Source organism: Alosa sapidissima, chromosome 24 (genome assembly GCF_018492685.1).
Source record: "Alosa sapidissima isolate fAloSap1 chromosome 24, fAloSap1.pri, whole genome shotgun sequence".
NCBI lineage: Eukaryota > Metazoa > Chordata > Actinopteri > Clupeiformes > Clupeidae > Alosa > Alosa sapidissima.
The window spans coordinates 13,555,752-13,576,741 of record NC_055980.1 but is presented as its reverse complement, the minus strand read 5'-3'; the positions used below and the strand labels follow the sequence as shown (position 1 = coordinate 13,576,741).

Sequence of the window (20,990 nt, the reverse complement as noted above, 5' to 3'; positions counted from 1 at the left end):
AGATACAAATGAGATTCCAGCTGGAGCTTATCAGCCAATAAGATAGCAGATTTTCAGAATGCAGCAGAGGAAACCAATGTACTGTATTCCAAATTCACTGTTTGCAGTCCATCTGCATGGAAAAAGAAATGTTAGCTTACAGTATGGACTTATTTGGACTGCCGAATAAGACATAGAGTAGATGTCAGAAAGATGTTTGAGAGTACATATTTAGATTTTGAGGACATGTCAGACATAATTGCAACTTATTGCCATTTTCACTATATTGACTGTCATTTAATTATCATCCACAGTCATGGCTCTGGGAAACAAAGAGAAGGTGCAATTTGATTGGCTGTTGAGCTTAAATCAACACAACCTTTTGCCAGACTCAGAAACTATACCTTCAATGTCTCCAAACTCTCCAAACTTTTCACTCAAAACGCATTGTCTCTCTCATCTCGTGCCTCTGGGCCGCAAACGGCGTTCTCTCATCTGGTTCCTACTCATCCATCAGGTCTGGAGGCCCTGTTTTAACGAACAATATCTTAATTAGTCCCCATCTGCTGGCTGGGCGCTCCTTGGGAGCCAGTAATCACAGAGGAGCAGGGCTCACGTTACTCCTGCTTCCCCAGCCACCATGCTCCCCTGCTAGGGACACTAACCAGCCTCAGTCCCTGGTCTTCCTTTCTATCTGCTACAGCTCTGGGTGCTCGAAGTCGACTCCCCCCTCCATGGTCCTGGATGGAGACTCATTAAAGGTGGAACCATGTTGGCTTTTGTATAGATCTGAGCAGCAAAAAGATTTTGAAATCAAACAACTATCCGTTTCTGTTTGATTAATGCCTTTGTATGGAGTTCGGATTTTTTGTTTGAAACGGTCACACGATTAAAAAAAAGAAAAGCTCACTCAGCTAAATAAACACAACAAACAACAAGTTATTTATCATAGAAACATTAAGGAGCTTGGGTTCTAAAATTAGCAAGCTACTGTACCTGCCAAAAAAAAACCAAACATCACCATCGCAGCTGACACTGATAAAAGTTAACTGGTCATGGGTCACTGGTCATTTGGTGTTGCAGATAAAAATGTTCTTACATTTCTATGGCAGATTCTCATTCGAACCACAGAACTGCTTATTCCAGACGGCTAGAGGGAATCTTTCCTTCACATGACCACAAACACTATCCAAAATTCAAATATGACGATAAAAGCAGCTGCCCATAGAAAGTTCATAAAAACATTCATCAAAAAGTGGCAAGTTGTTGCGCAGTGTTGCTCTAATACAGGTCAGCATTCATGAGCCAACACACCAAGCGCATGGAGTATGTGCGCTGTGCAGGCCAAAAGTCACAGGCGCAGGATTCAAAAATAATTAATGGGAGAAGATGTAGGGCAGGAGTCCTGCTAGCACTTTTGAGGGGGATGTGTGTTTTTTTCCCCCTCCTGCATAAGTGTGTTTTGATCTATCTCTGCTTCGACTCATTAAGCACTCGGTGCTTTTTACATCCTATTTTTATCAAAGGCAGAGAGCTGGGAGGACCTACGTCTCCATCTCCCATCTCGAGCTCCGGCTCGCAATCCTGAGGAGTCTCCGGAGTTCCACTAACTAGATGCATGTCTGACCACAAGCTTGCTGAACCAGAGGCTTTGATCTTCAACTCGACAGCACCGACACGCGCATACACAAACACACAAATAAACTCAACAAAAAAACTCAACTCGCATAAATAAGTAGGACAAGGTCACAAACCCCCCCCCCCCCCCCCCCCCCGCCAAAAAAAAGCAATGTTCAGAGAGCTGATTCACCAGGTGAGGTCGACAGGTCCTTTTCCTGCCGTCTATTAAAGGACATCACCAAATTAAAACATGCACTATAAATAGACACAGACACACAGACACACACATGTAGACTCTCTCTCTCTTTCACACAGACATGCACAAAACACACACACAGAAATGGGTTCTGAACTCTACCGTCACCACGGTGATATGAGTGACCAATGGAGAGTGGTGGCGGTTAACCCTGTTCAGAGTGAGTAAGAGCTGAGAGAGAGAGAGAGAGAGAGAGAGAGAGAGAGAGAGAGAGAGAGAGAGAGAGAGAGAACGACATGTGGCGCAGACATGGAGCCTGTTGCCTGGATACCAGCAGCCTGCCTGAAACCCACCCGCACTCCAACAGAACAGAAAGAGAGAGGAGAGGGAGAGAAACAGAAACAGAGATGGAGGGATAGAGAAACAAAGGAGGAGAGAGAGACAAAGGAAGAAAGGGGTGAGAAAGGACAGAGAGACAGAGGGAGAAAGAGATAAATGGATAAAGGTAAAAAGGAACAAAGGAGGAGAAAGAGATAGAGAGAGAGAGAGAGAGAGAGAGAGAGAGAGAGAGGGGAGGCAGATAAAGGATAGAGGTGAAACGCAGGAGAGAAAGATGAAACTTATGTACATACAGGACGCAAAAAGAAAAGAAGAGATATACGTACTGTACAGTAGAGAGAAGAGGAGGAGAGAATGGATAGAGAGAAGAGGAGGAAATGGAGAGAAAGAAGAGGAGGAGGGAATGGAGAGAAAGACAAAGCGACTTGTGGACAAATGTAAGATAAACTGAGAAGAGAAGAAAGAATAAGGGTCAGAGATGGAAACTGGGGAACAGAGAAAAACTGTGGAACTGATAAGGGCAGAATAGTGAGGGAGGGAGAAACAAGAGAGAGAGAGAGAGAAATAGGGGAGAGAGAGGGATAGAGCAAGGTCAAGGGACAGAGAGAAAGAGAGGAATAGGGGAGAGAAAGGGATAGAGCAAGGAAGGTGTGGGGGAGAGATAGAAGGAGGGGAGGAGGGGAAGAGAAAAAGACATGAGAACAAAAGAAGAAGGAGAGAGTGAGAAAGAAGGAAAGATAGAAGAGAGAGAATAAGAGAAAGGAAAGGAGAAAAGAGAGAGTAATGGAGAGAATGTGTAAGTGACAAGGACAGAAGAGACACATGGTGGTCAGGATAACGGGTAGAGAGAAAGCAGGAGGGGGAGAAAGAAAGAGAGAGAGAAGGAGACAGAGAGGAGAGAGAGAATGAGAGAGATTTAGACATAGGTACTATAGAGGAACTAGGAAAGAGAGAGAATGAGAGAAAGAAAGAAATAGAGAAAGAGAGAGAGAAGGAGACAGAGAGGAGAGAGAGAATGAGAGAGATTTAGACATAGGTACTATAGAGGAACTAGGAAAGAGAGAGAATGAGAGAAAGAAAGAAATAGAGAAAGAGAGAGAGAAGGAGACAGAGAGGAGAGAGAGAATGAGAGAGATTTAGACATAGGTACTATAGAGGAACTAGGAAAGAGAGAGAATGAGAGAAAGAAAGAAATAGAGAAAGAGAGAGGCAGTGGGGTGAAGGGTGTAATTATTCCACAGCATCATGATTAGGTCTGCCGCTCGGCATGCTGGGTAGGGAGAGCAGAGCATGCTGGGAAGACAGCAGACTCCCAGCTGCACCAGTGGCTAATGAGAACAGGCCACCTCATTCACACCTGAGCCTCCACTGAGGACACACACACACACACACACACACACACACACACACACATACAGCTTGCGCACACATACACTCACACATACACACACAGCCATGCACGCACATACACTCACACACCACACACACAGTGACATGACCATTGGGACACTTCCGCTGGCACAAGTGCGCATTCACACACACACACACACACACGTCTTCTATAAAACATGCCAATCAGCTCACAGCACCATTCTTCCCACACAACACTACAGCACATACGAGGAACGCAAGAACGCACACACACACACACACACACACACACACACACACTCACACACACACACACAGAACTTTTATCTCACACCTCACACATAACTATACACTGTGCATACACCGTACACAATAGACTCAATCATTGCACTGTAATGAATGCTCACACACAAACAAACCTAGACCGCCAAAATCTCCACAACAGCCATATGGGTAGAAAAGGGGACAGCTATTATCACCATCCATGCAAAAACTGTGAATTCATGCACACCAATGGATCCAACATTAACACTACAACTACCATCACCATCATCATCACCATCATCATCATGTCACCTAGGCTGATTTGGTTGGAAGATAAAGAAGGCACACCACCAAAAATGACACCATCAGAATGCACCCATCTAACACAAGGCATATTCATGTGTTGCACTAGGAGGACATCGTTGAGGTCCAAGCAGATGGACATGAAAAATGTGTTTGTGTTGTTGCTCCTGTTATCATTATTAGCATTCTAGTTGCAGGCTGATGAGTGTAATCAATCTGATAGCAATCTGATAGCATGTTTCAACTTAACTAACATAAGGTAACATACTCTCATACATGTGTGACATTACTCAAACATACACACACACACACACTAAGAGATATATGCTATACATATTAAAGCTGTGAACAGACTTAGAACATGCAGCAAGGGATGGACACACACACACACACACACACACACACACACACACACACACATAAGTACAGCCAAGGGACATGTATAAGGACTATATTCCTCTGCTACACACACACACACCCAGTGTGTGGTGGGAAATGGAAGTAATGTAGGAAGTAATGTATATGTCATTTCTTCCTCTATCTGTCTCTCTTTGATCTGAATCGTCCCTCCTCACAGATTGATATCTTCCTCATCCTCATCTTCGCTCCCATCTTGCACTCCCCCATTTTTTCATTTGTCCTTCTTTCTTCTCTTCTCCCCCCCCCCCCACCCACCCGTACTCAATCTTCCCTCCTCTATCTCTCTCCCCACTCTCTTTCGCCTCCTCTTTTTCTCCTCTTCTCGTCATCTTTCTCTCTTCTCTTTTTTGCCTCTCCCTCTTTCACACTCTCTCCTCTTTCTCTCATCTCTTCACTTTCCCTCTCTCCTATACTGTCTTTTCCTACCTCAGTATCCTCACACACACACACACACACACACACACACACACACACACACATATCTGATGGGAATCTGCTGTGCTTGCCATAAAAACAGCACATAGAGATAGGGAGCGAGGCAGCGGGGAGAGATGAGGGGAGAGCACAATTCCCACACCATTTGATCCATGTGTGTGAGATCTGTGCAGACTTACAGGACAGAGTGGACCCTGTGTGTGTGTGTGTGTGTGTCTGTGTGTGTGTGTGTGTGTGTGTGTGTGTGTGTGTGTGTGTACAAATCACTAAATTTTCGATAGAAAACAGACAGCAAATCAAAATACATTCATGACTCATGACACCAGTCATGGCAATCGGTGAGATGAGTCCAGGCAACAACAGCAGTAGCAACTACTATGTGTGTTAGTGTGTGTGTGTGTGTTTGAGGTCCGTGTGGGCATATCATTGTGTGTGTGTGGTGTGTGGTGTGTCTGTGTGTGTATGCATATGATTGTGTGTGTGTGTGTGTGTGTGTGTGTGTGTGTGTAGTGAGTGTGTGTTTGTGAGTGTGGGCACCCCGTTCCTGCGTCATGTGTTGTATTTTTATGGCCAAGCTCAGGGCACCGCTGCTGCTGCTGCTGCTGATGATGATTGTACTCTCTCTCTCTCTCTCTCCCTTTCTCTCATTCTCTCTCTTTCTCTCTCCCTTTCTCCCTATCTCTCCCTCTCTCCGGGTTCCTCTGACCCGTCTCGAGCCGCGCAGGGAGCCGCGCTATTTTAGGGAGGATGGTGGGAGGCCGCGGTCACACCCTCTCCTCCCGGTACAAACACAAACCTTTAAAGGAGTTCGAGAGAGAGTGTGAGAACATATATGTATGTGTGTGTGTGTGTGTGTGTGTGTGTGTGTGTGTGTGTGTGTGTGTGTGTGTGTGTGTATCGGGGAGAGAATATGAGTATGATCATCTGCATCTATGTGTGTATGAGTGAGCATTTTTGTGTGTTTGAGTTTGAGAGCAAGCTTGTGTGTGGGAGCACCTGTGAAGTGAGTGTACATGCAGATCTATGTGTGTGTGTGTGTGAGTGAGAGACAGAGTGTGTGTGTGTATGTGTGTGGATATGTGCGTGGATGTATGCATGTGTTTGAATGCGTGTTCTAGAACCAAGTATCTGTGTGGGTGCACCTGTGATGTGAGTGTATACACATATTCGTGTGTGTGTGTGTGTGTGTGTGTGTGTGTGTGTGTGTGTGTGTGTGTGTGTGTGTGTGTGTGTGTGTCCATAAGTGTGTGAGAGAGGGGGAGTGATAGAGAGAGAGAGAGAAAGAGAGACACAGAGTGTGAGTCTGCATGTGTGTGTGTGTAAGCTTGTTCGAAGCAACCAAGGGGGGAGGCAGCAAAGAACAAAGCTGTAGCTATGGAACTGTAGCCATGGAGCCGTAACTATGGCAACAAAGCTTGGGGAGCGAGCGAGGGAGTGAGGGCGCGAGAGCTGGAGCCCGAGCTGGTGAGCTTCGCTGGGCCTCCTGAATAGCAGTCTCTGACACACTAACGTCTCCATCACACACACACACACACACACACACACACACACACACACAGCCATGGCGCCTCGCCCCCCCCTAATGAACACATCAGCACGCCAGCATCGTCAGCAAGGACCACTAATTACCAGTTACTTCGTATAGATGCATCTACGTGTGTCTGTGTGTGTGTCTGTGTGTGTGTCTGTGTGTCTGTGTGTGTGCTCGCGAGAAAGAAACTGTCTGTTCTTGATCACATAATGGCATTAAAGGTGCAATAAACGATGTTTGGCAACGTCACTTCTGTTGACGTTTAAACAAAACAGAGAGCTAGCTCGCTACTCCCTCCCTCCTGTGCAATTGACAAAATTCAAAAACGTGTAACATCGCTTAGAGCACCTTTAATGGACATGCTAATAAACCAATGTGTGCCTAGAGTTGTAATGGTGTGTGTGTGTGTGTGTGTGTGTGTGTGTGTGTTCGTGTGTGTGTTTGAATTCTCTGTGGCTGCATGTTATTTAGAATGTCAACTAAATTTGCACACCTAATGATAAGCTCTAGTTTCTGACCATATCATTCTGAAATAAACCTTCTGTTGCTTTTCATGGCAAAATGTGCTACCATTACACAAACCCAAAGTGCAAAGTGCTAAAGTGCTTTAGCCATAGAAACAAGCATCCAGAACTAGCAGCATGATTGATGAAGAGATGGGAAGAATTTCCAGAAATGAAAAAGGGGAAAATATACCTGCAGTCAGTCACATGTGGTAAGAGAGGCAACCATGTTATAAGCAGGATAGTAGGCCTCGCAACATTTGTAGCAGAAAATAATGCGGTGTCCATTATTCTTTGATACACAAACACAGTCTCATCCATTATCCCTTACATTAATGTGAATAGGTTGTTGCATGCCTTGCGTGTGCATTTCTACTGCTATCCACACACACACACAATCAAGTGATTGCCAGAGACAGGGTGCAGTGGTAACTCTCCCCAGACCACTACAGACAAACACACCACATGCACGTACGCGCGCACACACACACACACACACACACACACACAAAGAAAGACACTAAAAGTCAAAGAAAGAAATGGAAGAAAAAGAGAAATAATGAATGAAGGAAGGAAGACAGAGACAGGAAAGAGATGGAGGAGAGAGAGACAGAAAGCTAGAGATCTACCACCAATAAAACAGAGTGCCAGCGAGAGGTCAATCTGTGGCCAGTACTGCAGGTCAGAGAGGTCACACATTCAACAGAATCTGCTGACATGGTAGTTGTCACGACACAGTGTCACTCACACACACACACGGTGAGATGTCTTATTGCCAACGTCACACTCACATGGTCCACTGGAGCTTCTCGTTCTTGATGGCGCTGTACAGGTGCTGTGGAGGCAAAGCAAACAGATGATTACACTCTGAGGAACAAAAGCACTCGCGCATACAGTACACACTCATTCTCGGTCTCTCTTTTTCTCTCTCTCTCACAGACACACACACACACACACACACACACACAACAAACACACACAGTTTAAGAATCTGTGTTAGGGTCCAGACCAAACCCATGGACTGTATAGCAGCATCTGAAACTCCTCTGAGAGACTCTGAACAGGTGTTGAGTTGCAACAGAGCTGTGTGGGACTTGATATTATGTCTCTTTTATGTCTTTTTGTTTCAACATGAGTCATTTGGAATCAGGTTGCATTTTTTTCCTCAACAAGCCCAGATGTGCTGAAGTGCCCTAATCTAGCCAGTGAAGATCTGAAGCAGCAAATGCTCAGCCCAGCAACCAGAGAAAAGTCTTTTAACGATTATTAACGAAATCAAACAAAACTATTCTGCACCATACCATTTTGAACCATTTCTATTTCATTTTTATGTGATATAAACCATTGATTGGTCTTAGGACATATGAAACTCCAGCTAGCATTCATCTTGAGTTGTAAGAGCACTACAGATAATACTTCCCTTCTACCTCTCAAAGAAGTGTTTTTGTTTTGTTTTGTTTTTTTGTACCAGAACATGGCTTTGAAAGTGCCACAGGTAACACCAAGCACTACAGAGTACTATCAGTGACAGATTTGTAGAGTAATACAGTCATATAGATATCTGCATTATAAAGTTACAGGTATGCAGGTATGCTACCATGCAAAAATAGATCATTAACAGTAATAACATATTAAGAGAGTTACAACATGCACTTCAAAGTAATAACAGGCGACAAAGTTTTATACCATGTAACAGAGTAATAATAGGTTTAAACAATAGCATTAATCAGAGTCCTAACGTTACTTTCTACTTTGCCACTAGTCTTTGCAAACTATTAATAAACTGCACTGGCAGTAAAGACAATGGCTTTGCTGAATAGAAGTGCACATTCTTCCAGCTGGAATTCTTTGACGTCTGGCTCTACCACTGCCACCTTTGAAACCGTAACGTCATCCCCTCTAGTTGCTCATTGGTTCATTATCCTAGTGGAAACATTCCCCAATGGAGTGCTCCCAGACCCATCTCACGAAGTGAATAAGTCTAGTGTTTCTGCTTCAGTCCATAAAGAAGCTGTTATAATGCTTAAATAACCTTTATAATAAAATTAAGATGTCAATGACATGTAGGCACCAATAGAAAGTGGCCAACCAGCTTATTCTCCCAAAGAAAGCATTCAACCAGAACAGCAATTAATAGACCAGATTATCAGACTTCAAGTGCGACGCAAAGTTTATTCCTATTTTACACGAGTTTTGCGCCATGCACTTCACTTTTATTAAGTTAACAACTTAACAACCTAGGGTGGGATCTGGCGCATTATCTAAAAATCGCTATCTTACACCATCTAAAAAGCATTACGCCACTGACCACGAAAAACCTAGTCTATAGTTCCTCTGCAGGATAAATGTCCTTAGGTTTTTTATTCAGTCATTCGAACATTTTTGGGGTAAGTCTGGCTTTTTTCAGGCTTTGTTTTAATTGGTAACCCATTGTCATTCAATAGAGAAAGTAACTAACTGTGTATAACTGTTTTGTCGTTGACTATGACACCACGGTGAAGTTAGTTTCACTTTGCTAATGAGTTCAAATAATAGACGAGTGCAGATGCGTGTAGGTTATACTCTGCTAGGTTTTAGTAAAGCATGGTCTAGTGGAATAACTGTTCCATATGGTCTCGCGTGCAAGCAGATTCCTTCAAATGCACCGCTGCGCTGACTATCAAAATACCGATGCGCTGTTTGAAGTTGCGCTGCTTGCTGTTAAAGGGAATGATCGAAACACACCCATGACTGATTAAGAAACATAGGAACGGCTTGTTGCGCCATCCGTCCAATGTTTGATAACAACACCACTCCCAATGTGGACTGGACAACCCACTTAATTTAATTAAGCTATTCGCTAGTGACCATGTGCTTTAGATCGCTAAAATAGGCCCCCTTAACTGAAATAATGAATAACTTCTACCATCATTAAAAATATCTCCCAGTTTCATTGGGGAATCATTTGGTGAATTTATAAATGATGACTAATGCGTCTGGGTGTGAATGAAGTCCCTGTCACAGAGTGGACGAGACACTAGACTGTGATTGGCTGGATGGGGGGTATGTGTGTGACTGTGTTTTCCCTCATTGATAAAGCAGTACTCTGGAGATTGGCATCGTTCAGCTTCTCAACTCTACGCACACATGCACACACAGGCACACAAGCATGCACACACACACACACACACACACACACACACACACAGGATCAGAGTCTACCTTGGGCAAACGCACTGTGACAAGCGGGAGGAGCCTCCTGCATTTCAATTTAGATCCAAACCCCTTCACATACAAACACACACACACACACACACACACACACCTAAATGCCAACCAAGTGGCATTGGTGGCAGGGTGCCAGTGTGGGCTGGTGTTTATGATGGCAGAGCGCTTACCTTGGCAGCTGGGCTCGATCTCACAGCGTGGGCACAGACACCCTCTTCCCTGCGCCAATGGCTCTGTCTCCACCCCCAATTCAACCATTGCCTGAACACCCCCCCCCCCCCCCCCCCCTACACACACACACACACACAAAACGCCTCAGCACACCAGCACACCACTGATTAAGCTGCACCTCCTACAGCACTTCCACTTCTCTCTGTCCAACCACTGATTACCCTTTAGAAAACTTATTTAGAAATCTTCTTTTGTGACAAAAATCCCTTTATAGACTTAAAATGGTTTCAATATAACTCTAAACCTTGGCTTCGTTTGGTATTCACAGAGCGTATTAGATGGACACTCAGTCATAGCCTTGACTGCTTATTTAGCTGCTAATATGCTGTGAGTTATATAAAAACACCATTATGTTAAAGGAAAACTCTGGAGATTTTTCACATAGATCTCTGTTTTTCTAGGTCACAGAGTGCTGTCGATACATGATAAAATGAAAATTATTTTAAAGATGCCACCAGAGTGTACAGTAGCACTGTAGCTGCCTGGCTGCTCTAGGTGTTGGCTGCAGGGTAGGTAGCACCAATTTTTTTGCTTTATTTCGTACCGACAGAACAGAGATCTATGTGAAAAATCTCCGGAATTCTCCTTTAAGGCAAAACATTTTAATCAGAGGGGGTCTTTAAAAGAAACCATCCAGCCAGTTGCACACATTCAATTCAATTGATAGGCCAAGCTCTCCACATCCAGATTATTAGCCTGCATGTGCAATAACTAGTCATCATTACTGGGACCTTCTTCTTCAAATATAGAAGTACATTAAAGAAAACTTTATCTTCTTTGATGAGCTGGCATGACTTGACCTCCTCCTCCTCATAGGCCCTTGTCAGGTGACAGACATGACAATGACGAAACATGATTGGTTGGGTCTCTCGAGACAGGCCAGGCTTAACAGAGACAGACAGACGTGAAAAGAAGTGTTCCCCTGAAAACTCTTCAGGGAGGTGGGGGGGAGAGTAAAAAAGAAAAGAGAAGGAGAGAGAGAGAGGTAGAGAAATGGCAAGAGAGAAAAAGTGAGCATATAAAAACAATAGTATCATAGTATCTGGCTGCAGAGCCGCAGACATATAGCAACCGATCTACTGTACCAGCGGATCTACCAGCGGATTATCAGCTAACTCACGCATCCGCTGACATTCTTCTATTTAACTCACGCTTGCGCTGATGTTATACTTAGCTAATAGCTTACGCTAAATTAGTGTCGTATCTTGTCAGCCTTTAAAAATTAATTCTTATATGTTCATATATCACGTGAAAGCGAATGATCTGAACTTTCTCATGGTGCTAATCAGAGTTCACAACTCCTCAATTAATGGCAAACTATAGCACATAACCTAACCTAACCCCTCACTGCTCTCCGAGCGCCGCTGTTGTTGCAGGCAGCTCACTGCGCCGGGATTAGTGTCCGCTTCACCTCACTGTGTGTTCACTGTGTGCTGAGTGTGTTTCACTAATTCACGGATTGGGATAAATTTCCCTCAGGGGATCAAAAGAGTATATATACTTATACTTAGACTGTATAAAATACAACAAGACACACCAGCTACTAAACTAACTAAACTAGTTTCAGCTATTGTGTACAAACAATGTTACATAGTGCATTGCCAGGCGTTACGGGCACAGATCGGCAATGTAGAAACTTCATTATCCGTATTGTAAGTCAGTGTAGCACCAATATGAGTTTGAAGCCATTATTTTAAGGTGAAAGAACTACATTGTGCTGCTTTAAAGGATATCAGACTGTCCTCATCCACACACACACACACAGAAGAGCAACGATTGGATTTATGATCTGTACCCTGAGATAATCCTGTAATCCATCTCCTGACCTCCCTTCAGATCTCTTACTTCAACCTAGCCTGACAGCCTGTTGGCGCGAGACGTCAATTTGACTGAAGACTTCATCATCAACTTTCCACTTTGCATACAAACCTTTTCATATGGGATGCAATATATATAAAATTTCTTAAAAACAAACTTCAATTATACCTTGATACTTAAATATGCTTAGGTACCAATAGGCTACTTCAGAAGTGAACGAAGCATTCAACTGAGATTTAAAAAGGAGTCTTGTGTCAGGCTGGTTATAGCAGATGACAATGTAGCCTAGAGCAAAATTAGATCTAGTCCTGAACTTCACATTTCCCAGTGTGTGCGCTGTTTTGTTAGCAACAAAAAAATGGTGTCTTGTTCTCATATAACCAGAGCACTTTGCATCCCCTGCTCATGCTGTCAGAGAACTCAAATCAAATCTCGATTTGCATCTCTCCTACCACCGAGATTAAGTTTGTGAGAAGAGTCAAGCACAAACATCATTAGCAATTCTATGTCTACCCACGTCACACCCAATGAAAACTACCGCACTCCGAAACAGTCAACATCTATTTCCGTATGTGTTTGGGACTCTGTAACTGGCCTGAAGTACTTGATGAAAAAGTATGTCTAAAATGTGTGGTTAAATGTGGATCATTTAAGGGCTGTAGCTAGGGGCGCCTGTGCCCTCCAGATTCCCCCTTTTTCGATGAAACAAAAATAGCGTATAATTTCACAAGGGCTTCAAGTGATTTAACAACCTACAATAAGCATTTACCAATTGAAATTGAGTTAACTTGTGTGTGTCTTCCTGCTGGATTGAATGGCTATTGATGTCTAACTTAAACTTGTGCATGTGTTAGTATAAGCTTACTTTAAATACCAAGAAAGAGAGTAAAAATAAAAGTCCATTTCCATGTAAGGTTTCTTTAGTACTTCATAAGGGTTGCTATTAACATTTCAGAACAGAATCAAGATGAAGTCAAGCGTTGCCTAGTAATGGCTATAGACACGTCACAAGCCATTGATTCCTGGGGACGAACTCATCACCTAAACGTTCAGCAGCATTAATCAGCGGTGATGTAGATGCAGTGTGCTAACACACTACTCAGTTAAGTGTGTGTCAGTTGAGTGTGTGTCTCAGAAAAATGAAATGTAATATCTCAAAATTACATTTAATGGTATAAGACCAACAGACAGTAAAGTAGAATGAATGATAGAGAGAGAGAGATAGAGAAAGGGAGGGAGGGAGATGGTCTGTATCTATCTATCTCATATATAAGACTCGCCAATTATGCTATAAAACAGGTGCCAGCTTTCTTCTGTCTGTTTAATATTCTCTATCTATCTGATACTAAAATGATAATACTAGAATGTCTTCTCTTCTCTGCTTTGCATTTCTGATGAGCGTTTACTGAGCGACTGCCTGAGACAAGAATCTTTGTCACGTCTCTATCTCTCTCTCTCTCTCTCTCTCTCTGACGTGTTCACTCTCCACACTGAGTTGATCTCACTCTCAGGAACCACTGCACTCGGCAGCGCGCCTCGTCTTCCCGTCAGGCGCCCATGCGCCCGTCGCTATGGAAACGGAAGACACAGACCATCTCTGTGAATATTCATAAGAGATGGGCTTGAGTGTTTCCATGAACCCACCAACTTCCCTACCAACAATGATTCCTCACTGACCCCAAACTGCCACACACACACACATTCAACAATAAAGCGCATTTTGGTATAGGCCATACTTAAAACAGTGGCATCTGCTAGGACCACTGATTAAGTTGGATACTGAAATTAGTGTTTATGATTATAAAAAATATATATATTCATAGGCTTTTGTACATAATATACAATGGCATATTATATATATTTATATTATACAACATGAAACGGAACTTAAAAACCAGGTTAACAGTATTACCAATTTGCCGATCGCTGAATTGCTGACAGAATCAATCGATGTTATCACTACAGGCAGATGTAATTCTGACGGTCTCCATAAACCTCATTATCACTCAACTAATGCTCTCATTGTTTGAGCAAAGCGTTGGCCCAACTCATGCACTTCGCCTGGTGGAACAGCAGCAGGGTTGTGGCTTCGCTCCCCAGAGAGAACACCTACTAGTGGTGATGAACTGGAGATTTGTGCTGGACACTTCAGATAGGTCAGCTCAGTTGGTTTGAGAGTCTCTAGGACTTCTTTACCCACTGGCCAACACAAAGGGATGCCAGTGTGTGTGAGACGTTTTGTTTTGTAGATTTAGTGATTCTCCGAGACCACTGTGGCCTGCCAACACGTCTGCTGATGAATCAATCGAGATGGAAAGCAACTGTGGAGACCCAAGCCCATCAGAGGGTAGACACACACACGCAAACACACACACACACACACACACACTGCCCTGTCCTCAGCCCCAGAGGGTGGGGGAGTTTGGATGTGTGTGTGTGTGGGGGGGGGGTTGCTAATGGAGGACTAAATGGGTTGCACTACAGGCACCTGTCATCAGGCAAGAGGGGCAATGTGTGTTTGTGTCGTGTGTGTATGTGTCGTGTGTGTGTGTGTGTCTATGTGCATTTGTATGCCCACTTCTGTATGTACATCTGTGTGTGTGTGTGTGTCTGTGGGGGGGCAAGGCTAATGGAACATGACCAGGAAGAGGGGGTGCTGGCCTCCCATCAATCTGATTAATTGCACACACACACACACACACACACACACACACACACACACACACACACACACACACACACACACACACACACACACACACACACTCTAGCCTTGACAGAAGCCATCCGGATGTTACTCCACATGGCAAACAAGCCCCCTCACCCTCAATTCCCGTATCTGCACATAGAGAGAGAGAGAGAGAGAACAGCAGGGGCTGCAGGATTCACACTCAACATATGACACGAGTGATACAGCTTCAGTTTGGATCAAATCAAAGATTTTTGTCACCTGGAGAGAAGAAATACTGTTTTCTGATTGGCTGGTGGGTGACTAATTCTGAAAAATGGGACACCTATAAAGAAAATCTGGTAAAAAAAAAAAGTTGAATCTCCATTCCATATCGATGCTTATGAATGGTAACTATAACAACCATAGTAGGATGACGGTTGAGCCTGGAAGCAGGCTTCGCAACAATGGGATCAACTGTGAACAAGCTAACTGTCTAACTGTCCACCGCTATCACTGTTAGAGCCAAAGAAAGATGTGCAATACATTGAACAATTCGGCTTCTTTTTAAATGGCCACTTGTTTCCTTTGCGTGCTATAAAGCCTATAGTGGCAACCGGAGGATAAGCTGGATAACGGCTTTTGAGGTGCCCCATTATATGGAATTAAAGGACTTGGCAGAGGAGTGTGTGTCGGGGAGTTCTATGCCTCTGCCTCGTCCATTAATTCAGTATAACGGGACACCTCGGCGGCCGTTATCCCTTACTTATTTTATTACATTTGCATGAATTCTGGATTTCTACAGTATTTTGTGAAAATGCATACTGTCCAGAATAATAACTTATGAGTGTGTGTTAAAGCCATCGTTTGAGCATATTTGGTATTTTTGGGGCATTTCCTACAAAAATATATCAATAATCACATTAACAAAATGTTGTCAAGCTAAAACTCAGCAAGATGGTGTAGGCTTAACAGAATTAGTTGACAGCTTCATGAAGGGTGTCCGTGCGTGTGTGTGAGTCTGTGTGTGTGTGTGTGTGTGTGTGTCTTCACTACAAGAGCATCTGGACCATACCTTTCTCCTCTTGCGGGCCTGCGGATGGTTCTGCCCGTCCTGGGCTTTGCCCAGCAGGTCCGGGAACACCAGAGGTTTGAGGGATCGCGAGCGGGGGGTTCTGGGATAGCGGAAAGGGTCCATCATGCGGAAGTCCCGGCTGTAGCGCACCGAACAGAGTGAGCGTGAGCGCAGCCGCCCCGCAGAGTGAAGACTGTTCACGCCGATCATGGCCAAACACACACAAAGGATTGGACAGGGCAGCTGTCAATCAAGGCACCTTCGTAAGTCCTTTTTTTTCACCTAATACTAATAAAAAAATCCTCCCCCTCAGAGTTTTGTTGTTGAAAAATGACCAAATGAAGTGCTGCAGTCCTCCAACACACGTCTGAGTGGCAGATACAGTCCTAAGGGCCTCCTAAGGCCAAGGCTGGTGTGCTGGAGAGCAGGGGAGAGCGTGAGATTGGCCCAGGCACTAATCACCTGCCCAGGATGGTGGATGCTGCTTGTCAGCAGGTGGCGAAACCAGCAGAGGCCTGAGGGGTCAATCAATGGCCAGGAGAGCGGAGCGAGAATCACCAAATTCTTATTAACACAGCATTAAAAATGCAGCAAACACCGAGAATCGAGGATTGATATAAATGGGACCCTTCAGTTTGTTTGTTTTTGTTTTTTCGTTTGTTCGGAAAGAAGTCCAGCAGAACCCACAGCCAGAACAACAGTGCAGAATCCAGGGATGTATTCCGCACTTTTAAAACTCCTCCAAGAAATGCCAGAGCAAAGGGAGGCTCTCCAAATCTGGCTCTGCTTCCGAGCTTGCTTACTTTGGATTGGTGGGGCCTGCGATGGACCAGGACCCAAAGCCCTCTCCAGGTCTACAGCTCCAGGGATGAGGACTCTCCGATGGGGAGGAGGAAGGACTGTGTGCCCCAGGGGCGGTGGGAAAGGAGAGTTGGGGGGTTGGGGCCGAGAGGGCCAAAAGAGCGTGAGGCTCAGTGAGACGCGCGGATAAGCGAAGTGAAGCGAGGCGAAGCAAGGCACTCCGACGGATCACAGATGGCCAGCGACACTCTCGGAGGTGAGAAAGAACAGCCAGCATCCAACAGATGGGTGGATATGGGGCGGAAGTGTGGAGCCAGGCGAAAAACACACACACAGACACACACACACACCACACACACACACACACACAAGCTCACTCACTCACTTGCTCGCTCACTTGTGCACAAACACGGACACAACAAACCATGTCAACTAGTGTGATGTTACTTCCCAGTCAGATGAAAGACAAAAACACCAAAAATAGTTCTGTTTCCAGGATATCTGAACCCCCCACCCCCAAAAAGAAAACCAAAAAAATCACAAAGACAAAAAAGTAGGCTGACCTGTGTGGCTGATAAGATAAAGATAGCCTGGAAATCTTTTTTTAAAAGGCAGGTCGACCGAACAAGGAGACGAGGTGAGGAGACAAGACAAGACAAGACAAGACAAGACGTACTTGTTCACTCCACCAAGATTTAACCACGTTCCTGTTGCTCCCACCCGTTATCAAGATGAACACACACACAACATCGCACCATGCGTGAAAAGTCAGGAATCTCCACTCACACCCCCCCCCACTCTTCTCTCTCTCTCTCTCACTGTATCCCTCTATGCGTCTATTCCTGTGTCAATCCGTCCATCCGCGCAATCTTGTCGTCCTCACCGTCTGCGGCTTCTAAGCACAAGTATCTCTGGCGTCCTCCGGTCCTGTCCGGTGGCGTCTGGTCCTGGTGCGTGGTCCAGGTCCTGGTGTCCACTAGTTTGAGTTAGTGCGTTAGTGAGGACCCCTGTGGCCATCTCCTGTCCAGGTTGGTGTGATGGGCGCGCGTGATGCACACCAGTCCTCTGCACAGTCTCTTCTCATGGTGCTCTGGATTTTGCTCCTCTCTCTCTCTCTCTCCCTCTCTCTTTCACTCCTCTTTTTTCGCCTCTTCCTTTTCTTCTTCTTTTTCCCTTCCTATTTTCCTCTGTTGCTGTCTATGTGCCGTGTGTGTGTGTGTGTGTGTGTGTCGTTGTGTGTCGTCTCTGTATGTATGTGCGTGTGTGTTCAGCAGGCGCTGCAGACGAGTACTGTGCGAGTCGCAGGAGAGAAAAAAGGAGCTGATAGCGGCTGTGAGCTCTACCTCATTCTCTGCTTCTCGCTCCCTCACACACACTCTCACACACACTCTGGCTCGGTCGCTCTCTCTCCCTCCCTCTCCCTCCCCTCTCAGTGCCTCCCTCCCTCTGTCTGTCAGCAGCGAATCATAGCCTTCCAACTCGCCTACATGCGTGTAGACACATAAGCACACACACACACACACACACACACACCTCCCTCCACTTTGAACAACGATTATTAGCATTCTGCACTTGTCCTTTCGGAGGTGGGGGATAGAAAAGAGAGAGAGGGGGGGGGGGGGGGGGGGCAAGGAATAGATTGAATCCAGCTGGATTGCACCGTGTGTTAAGGAATACATTACAACCACTAATGACAAAGAGCAAACCTGTTCAGAAGCCCATTACACACACACACACACACACACACACACACACACACACACACAAAGAGAAAGAGAGAGACCATCCCTACTTCCTTGAGTCTAAACACTCTAGCATTACTAAACACCATCAAAATCCTATTCCACCAAATGTGCCTGGAAATGCCAACAGGCCATGTCCATAATAATCCTTCTGAAATCATATGAAGTGCTTCACCACACACAGATTGGCATAGGAATGCAAACTATAACAGTTTTTAAAGATACCAAATGCATAGGGGTGGACTGCTTATATTAGGATAACTGAGGATGTCACCACAGAGGGTTTTAATATGCAGCACCAACTTGTGTTAGGTGGAGAAAATAACAGAAAGTGTGAGTGTGTGTGTGTGTGTGTGTGTGCGTGCGTGTGTGTGCGTGTGTATGCCTGTGAGTGTGTGTGTGCGTGTGTGTGTGTATGTGTGTGTGTGCGCGCGTGTGTATGCCTGTGAGTGTGTGTGTGCGTGTGTGTATGTGTGTGTGTGTGCGTGCGTGTGTGTATGCCTGTGAGTGTGTGTGTATGCGTGTATGTGTTGTGGAAAAAACAAACAGACCCTCTGACAATGAAAATAGACGGATGGAAAAAGGGAGGTTGTGAATGAAGAGGTCTGAGAGTGAATGTGAATAGAATTAGCATTAGAGCCAAACCTGAACAGAATTCAAATCAAATTAGCATAGATTTAGAATTGAATGTGTCCAGAAAAGGCATGCATGTGCCTTTAAACACAGACAATGACACAAAATAAAACATTAAATTATACAAAAACAAATTACTATGGTTTCCACATTCATTCATTCATCCTCTATTCAATTCTTGGAAATGCATTGAGGGCAGCTCCGATTTTCATTAATGACGAGATTACAATCAGTTACACCATTACCAACATATGACATTTAAATTTCTGATATACCATCAGGCAATAAAAAGACATAGATGAGAAGAGTTGGTACCCTTTTGGAGAAGGTCTGTACAATTCATACATGTCCATTTTTAGATAGTATAACATTTGTCAACACATTATGATAGCCCTTTGATATTGAGTAAAATTGAAAGAAAACATGTTTTATATAACTTACCTTGATGAATGTTGAAGGGGAATTATGCCATGTTTGTATGAATTGTTGGGCCCTATTTTTAAATGGTGGGCACAGTCCCAACTACAACTAATTTAACACTGAGGCAAATCTTTATGCTAAATGAATACCATGAGTGAGATCCTAAAGCACACATATCAGTGGGTCAACTCAGTGCTCCCATAGGCCACACAATAGTGATTGTATTACACTTTGCCCATCATTTATATTAGAGCCCTGTATTTGCAAGCTATTTACCACAGCTCTATATGCATAATTGCATGCATTGCATTTCAGGTATTGTAGAGGGCAAGTATGATTCATATACATTTTTTATAGACTTTTTCCATATGGGCGAAAGATGAAAAATGAAGAGCTGTGTCTTTCCTTCTCGTGGGAGAGGTGTGAGCGTGGGGCGTTTTATAGCCGATTCAACACACGGATGTGACACTATATTAATGGTCCGATATCAGAGACCGGGCCCAGAGTCCTGACCTGCAGTGATTAACCTCCACATGCCAGCACCAGGCATTAAAACACGATCACAGCCAGACATTAAAACACGATCTTAGATCGTAATATTTCAGGATGACACAGGGCAGGAGGGCCTGGATGGTAGGGCAAAATTAGAACGGGGGACCAGCATTTTTTAAATGTAGAGACAGGTAATGACCCTCACTTGGCTGATAAGGAAAAAAGATATTGATGTCTTATTTTAGGCTGCTAAATTTAAGGTGCGATGTTTTAGCAGTTTTGTAGCAACCTTTGACCCACACATTGACCCAATTAATCATATCATCAAAAAAAACATGATACATTTCTCTCAAGTAAGAAGTAACAAAATCTAAATGTCAAACCCCAGATTAATAGTGCCAATCATTTATAAAAAAAAACAAAAAACAAATATAAAACAATAACTTTGCTGGCCTGATAGGCCCTTCCGACAAGACCATGTGATTTCTGGATAATTCATGAAAAATTAAACTCCTCTTCAGACACAAGAAATGTACTGACGACTTCTGACATTCTGTACTCTGCAGAAGCTCCATGTTTTATTCAGGATCAGCATTTCCAAATACTCCATGGGGCTGTTTACAGCCTACCCTCAGGCACCCATGCAGTACGGTGTCTTTGTTGTTAATTTTAATCATCGTTGTATAAATGTTGTACAATTTATTATCACACCATGCTAGGGCGAAAGTGTGTGTGTGTGTGTGTGTGTGTGTGTGTGTGTGGGTGTGGGTAATAACTTGCCTTCACAACACAATAGTCATTATACTTGGCAAACTGGACATGGCAGATTAACAGTAATTGTGTTTCTCAAACAGCACTGTCCACTGAATCCTGGTCCACCGGAGACACAAATCATTCTGAAATAACGAACAGCACAACGGCTCCTTCTGTGTTGCGTTTTAG

General features: G+C 44.2%; 1 protein-coding gene across 4 annotated transcripts in view; it reads right to left on the bottom strand.

Annotated features, from left to right (window-relative positions):
- LOC121699834 (PH and SEC7 domain-containing protein 1-like) overlaps nucleotides 1–20,990 on the bottom strand; it is a 95,074-nt gene that overhangs the window by 15,193 nt on the left and 58,891 nt on the right. For all 4 annotated transcript variants that reach the window (XR_006027053.1, XM_042082291.1, XM_042082292.1 and 1 more), the window contains one exon: nucleotides 7,753–7,796. Coding sequence is in view for 3 of the 4 variants with exons in the window: in XM_042082291.1 (XP_041938225.1) it covers nucleotides 7,753–7,796 (44 nt within the window). In the remaining variant the exon portion in view is untranslated. The remainder of the gene's footprint in view (nucleotides 1–7,752; nucleotides 7,797–20,990) is intronic.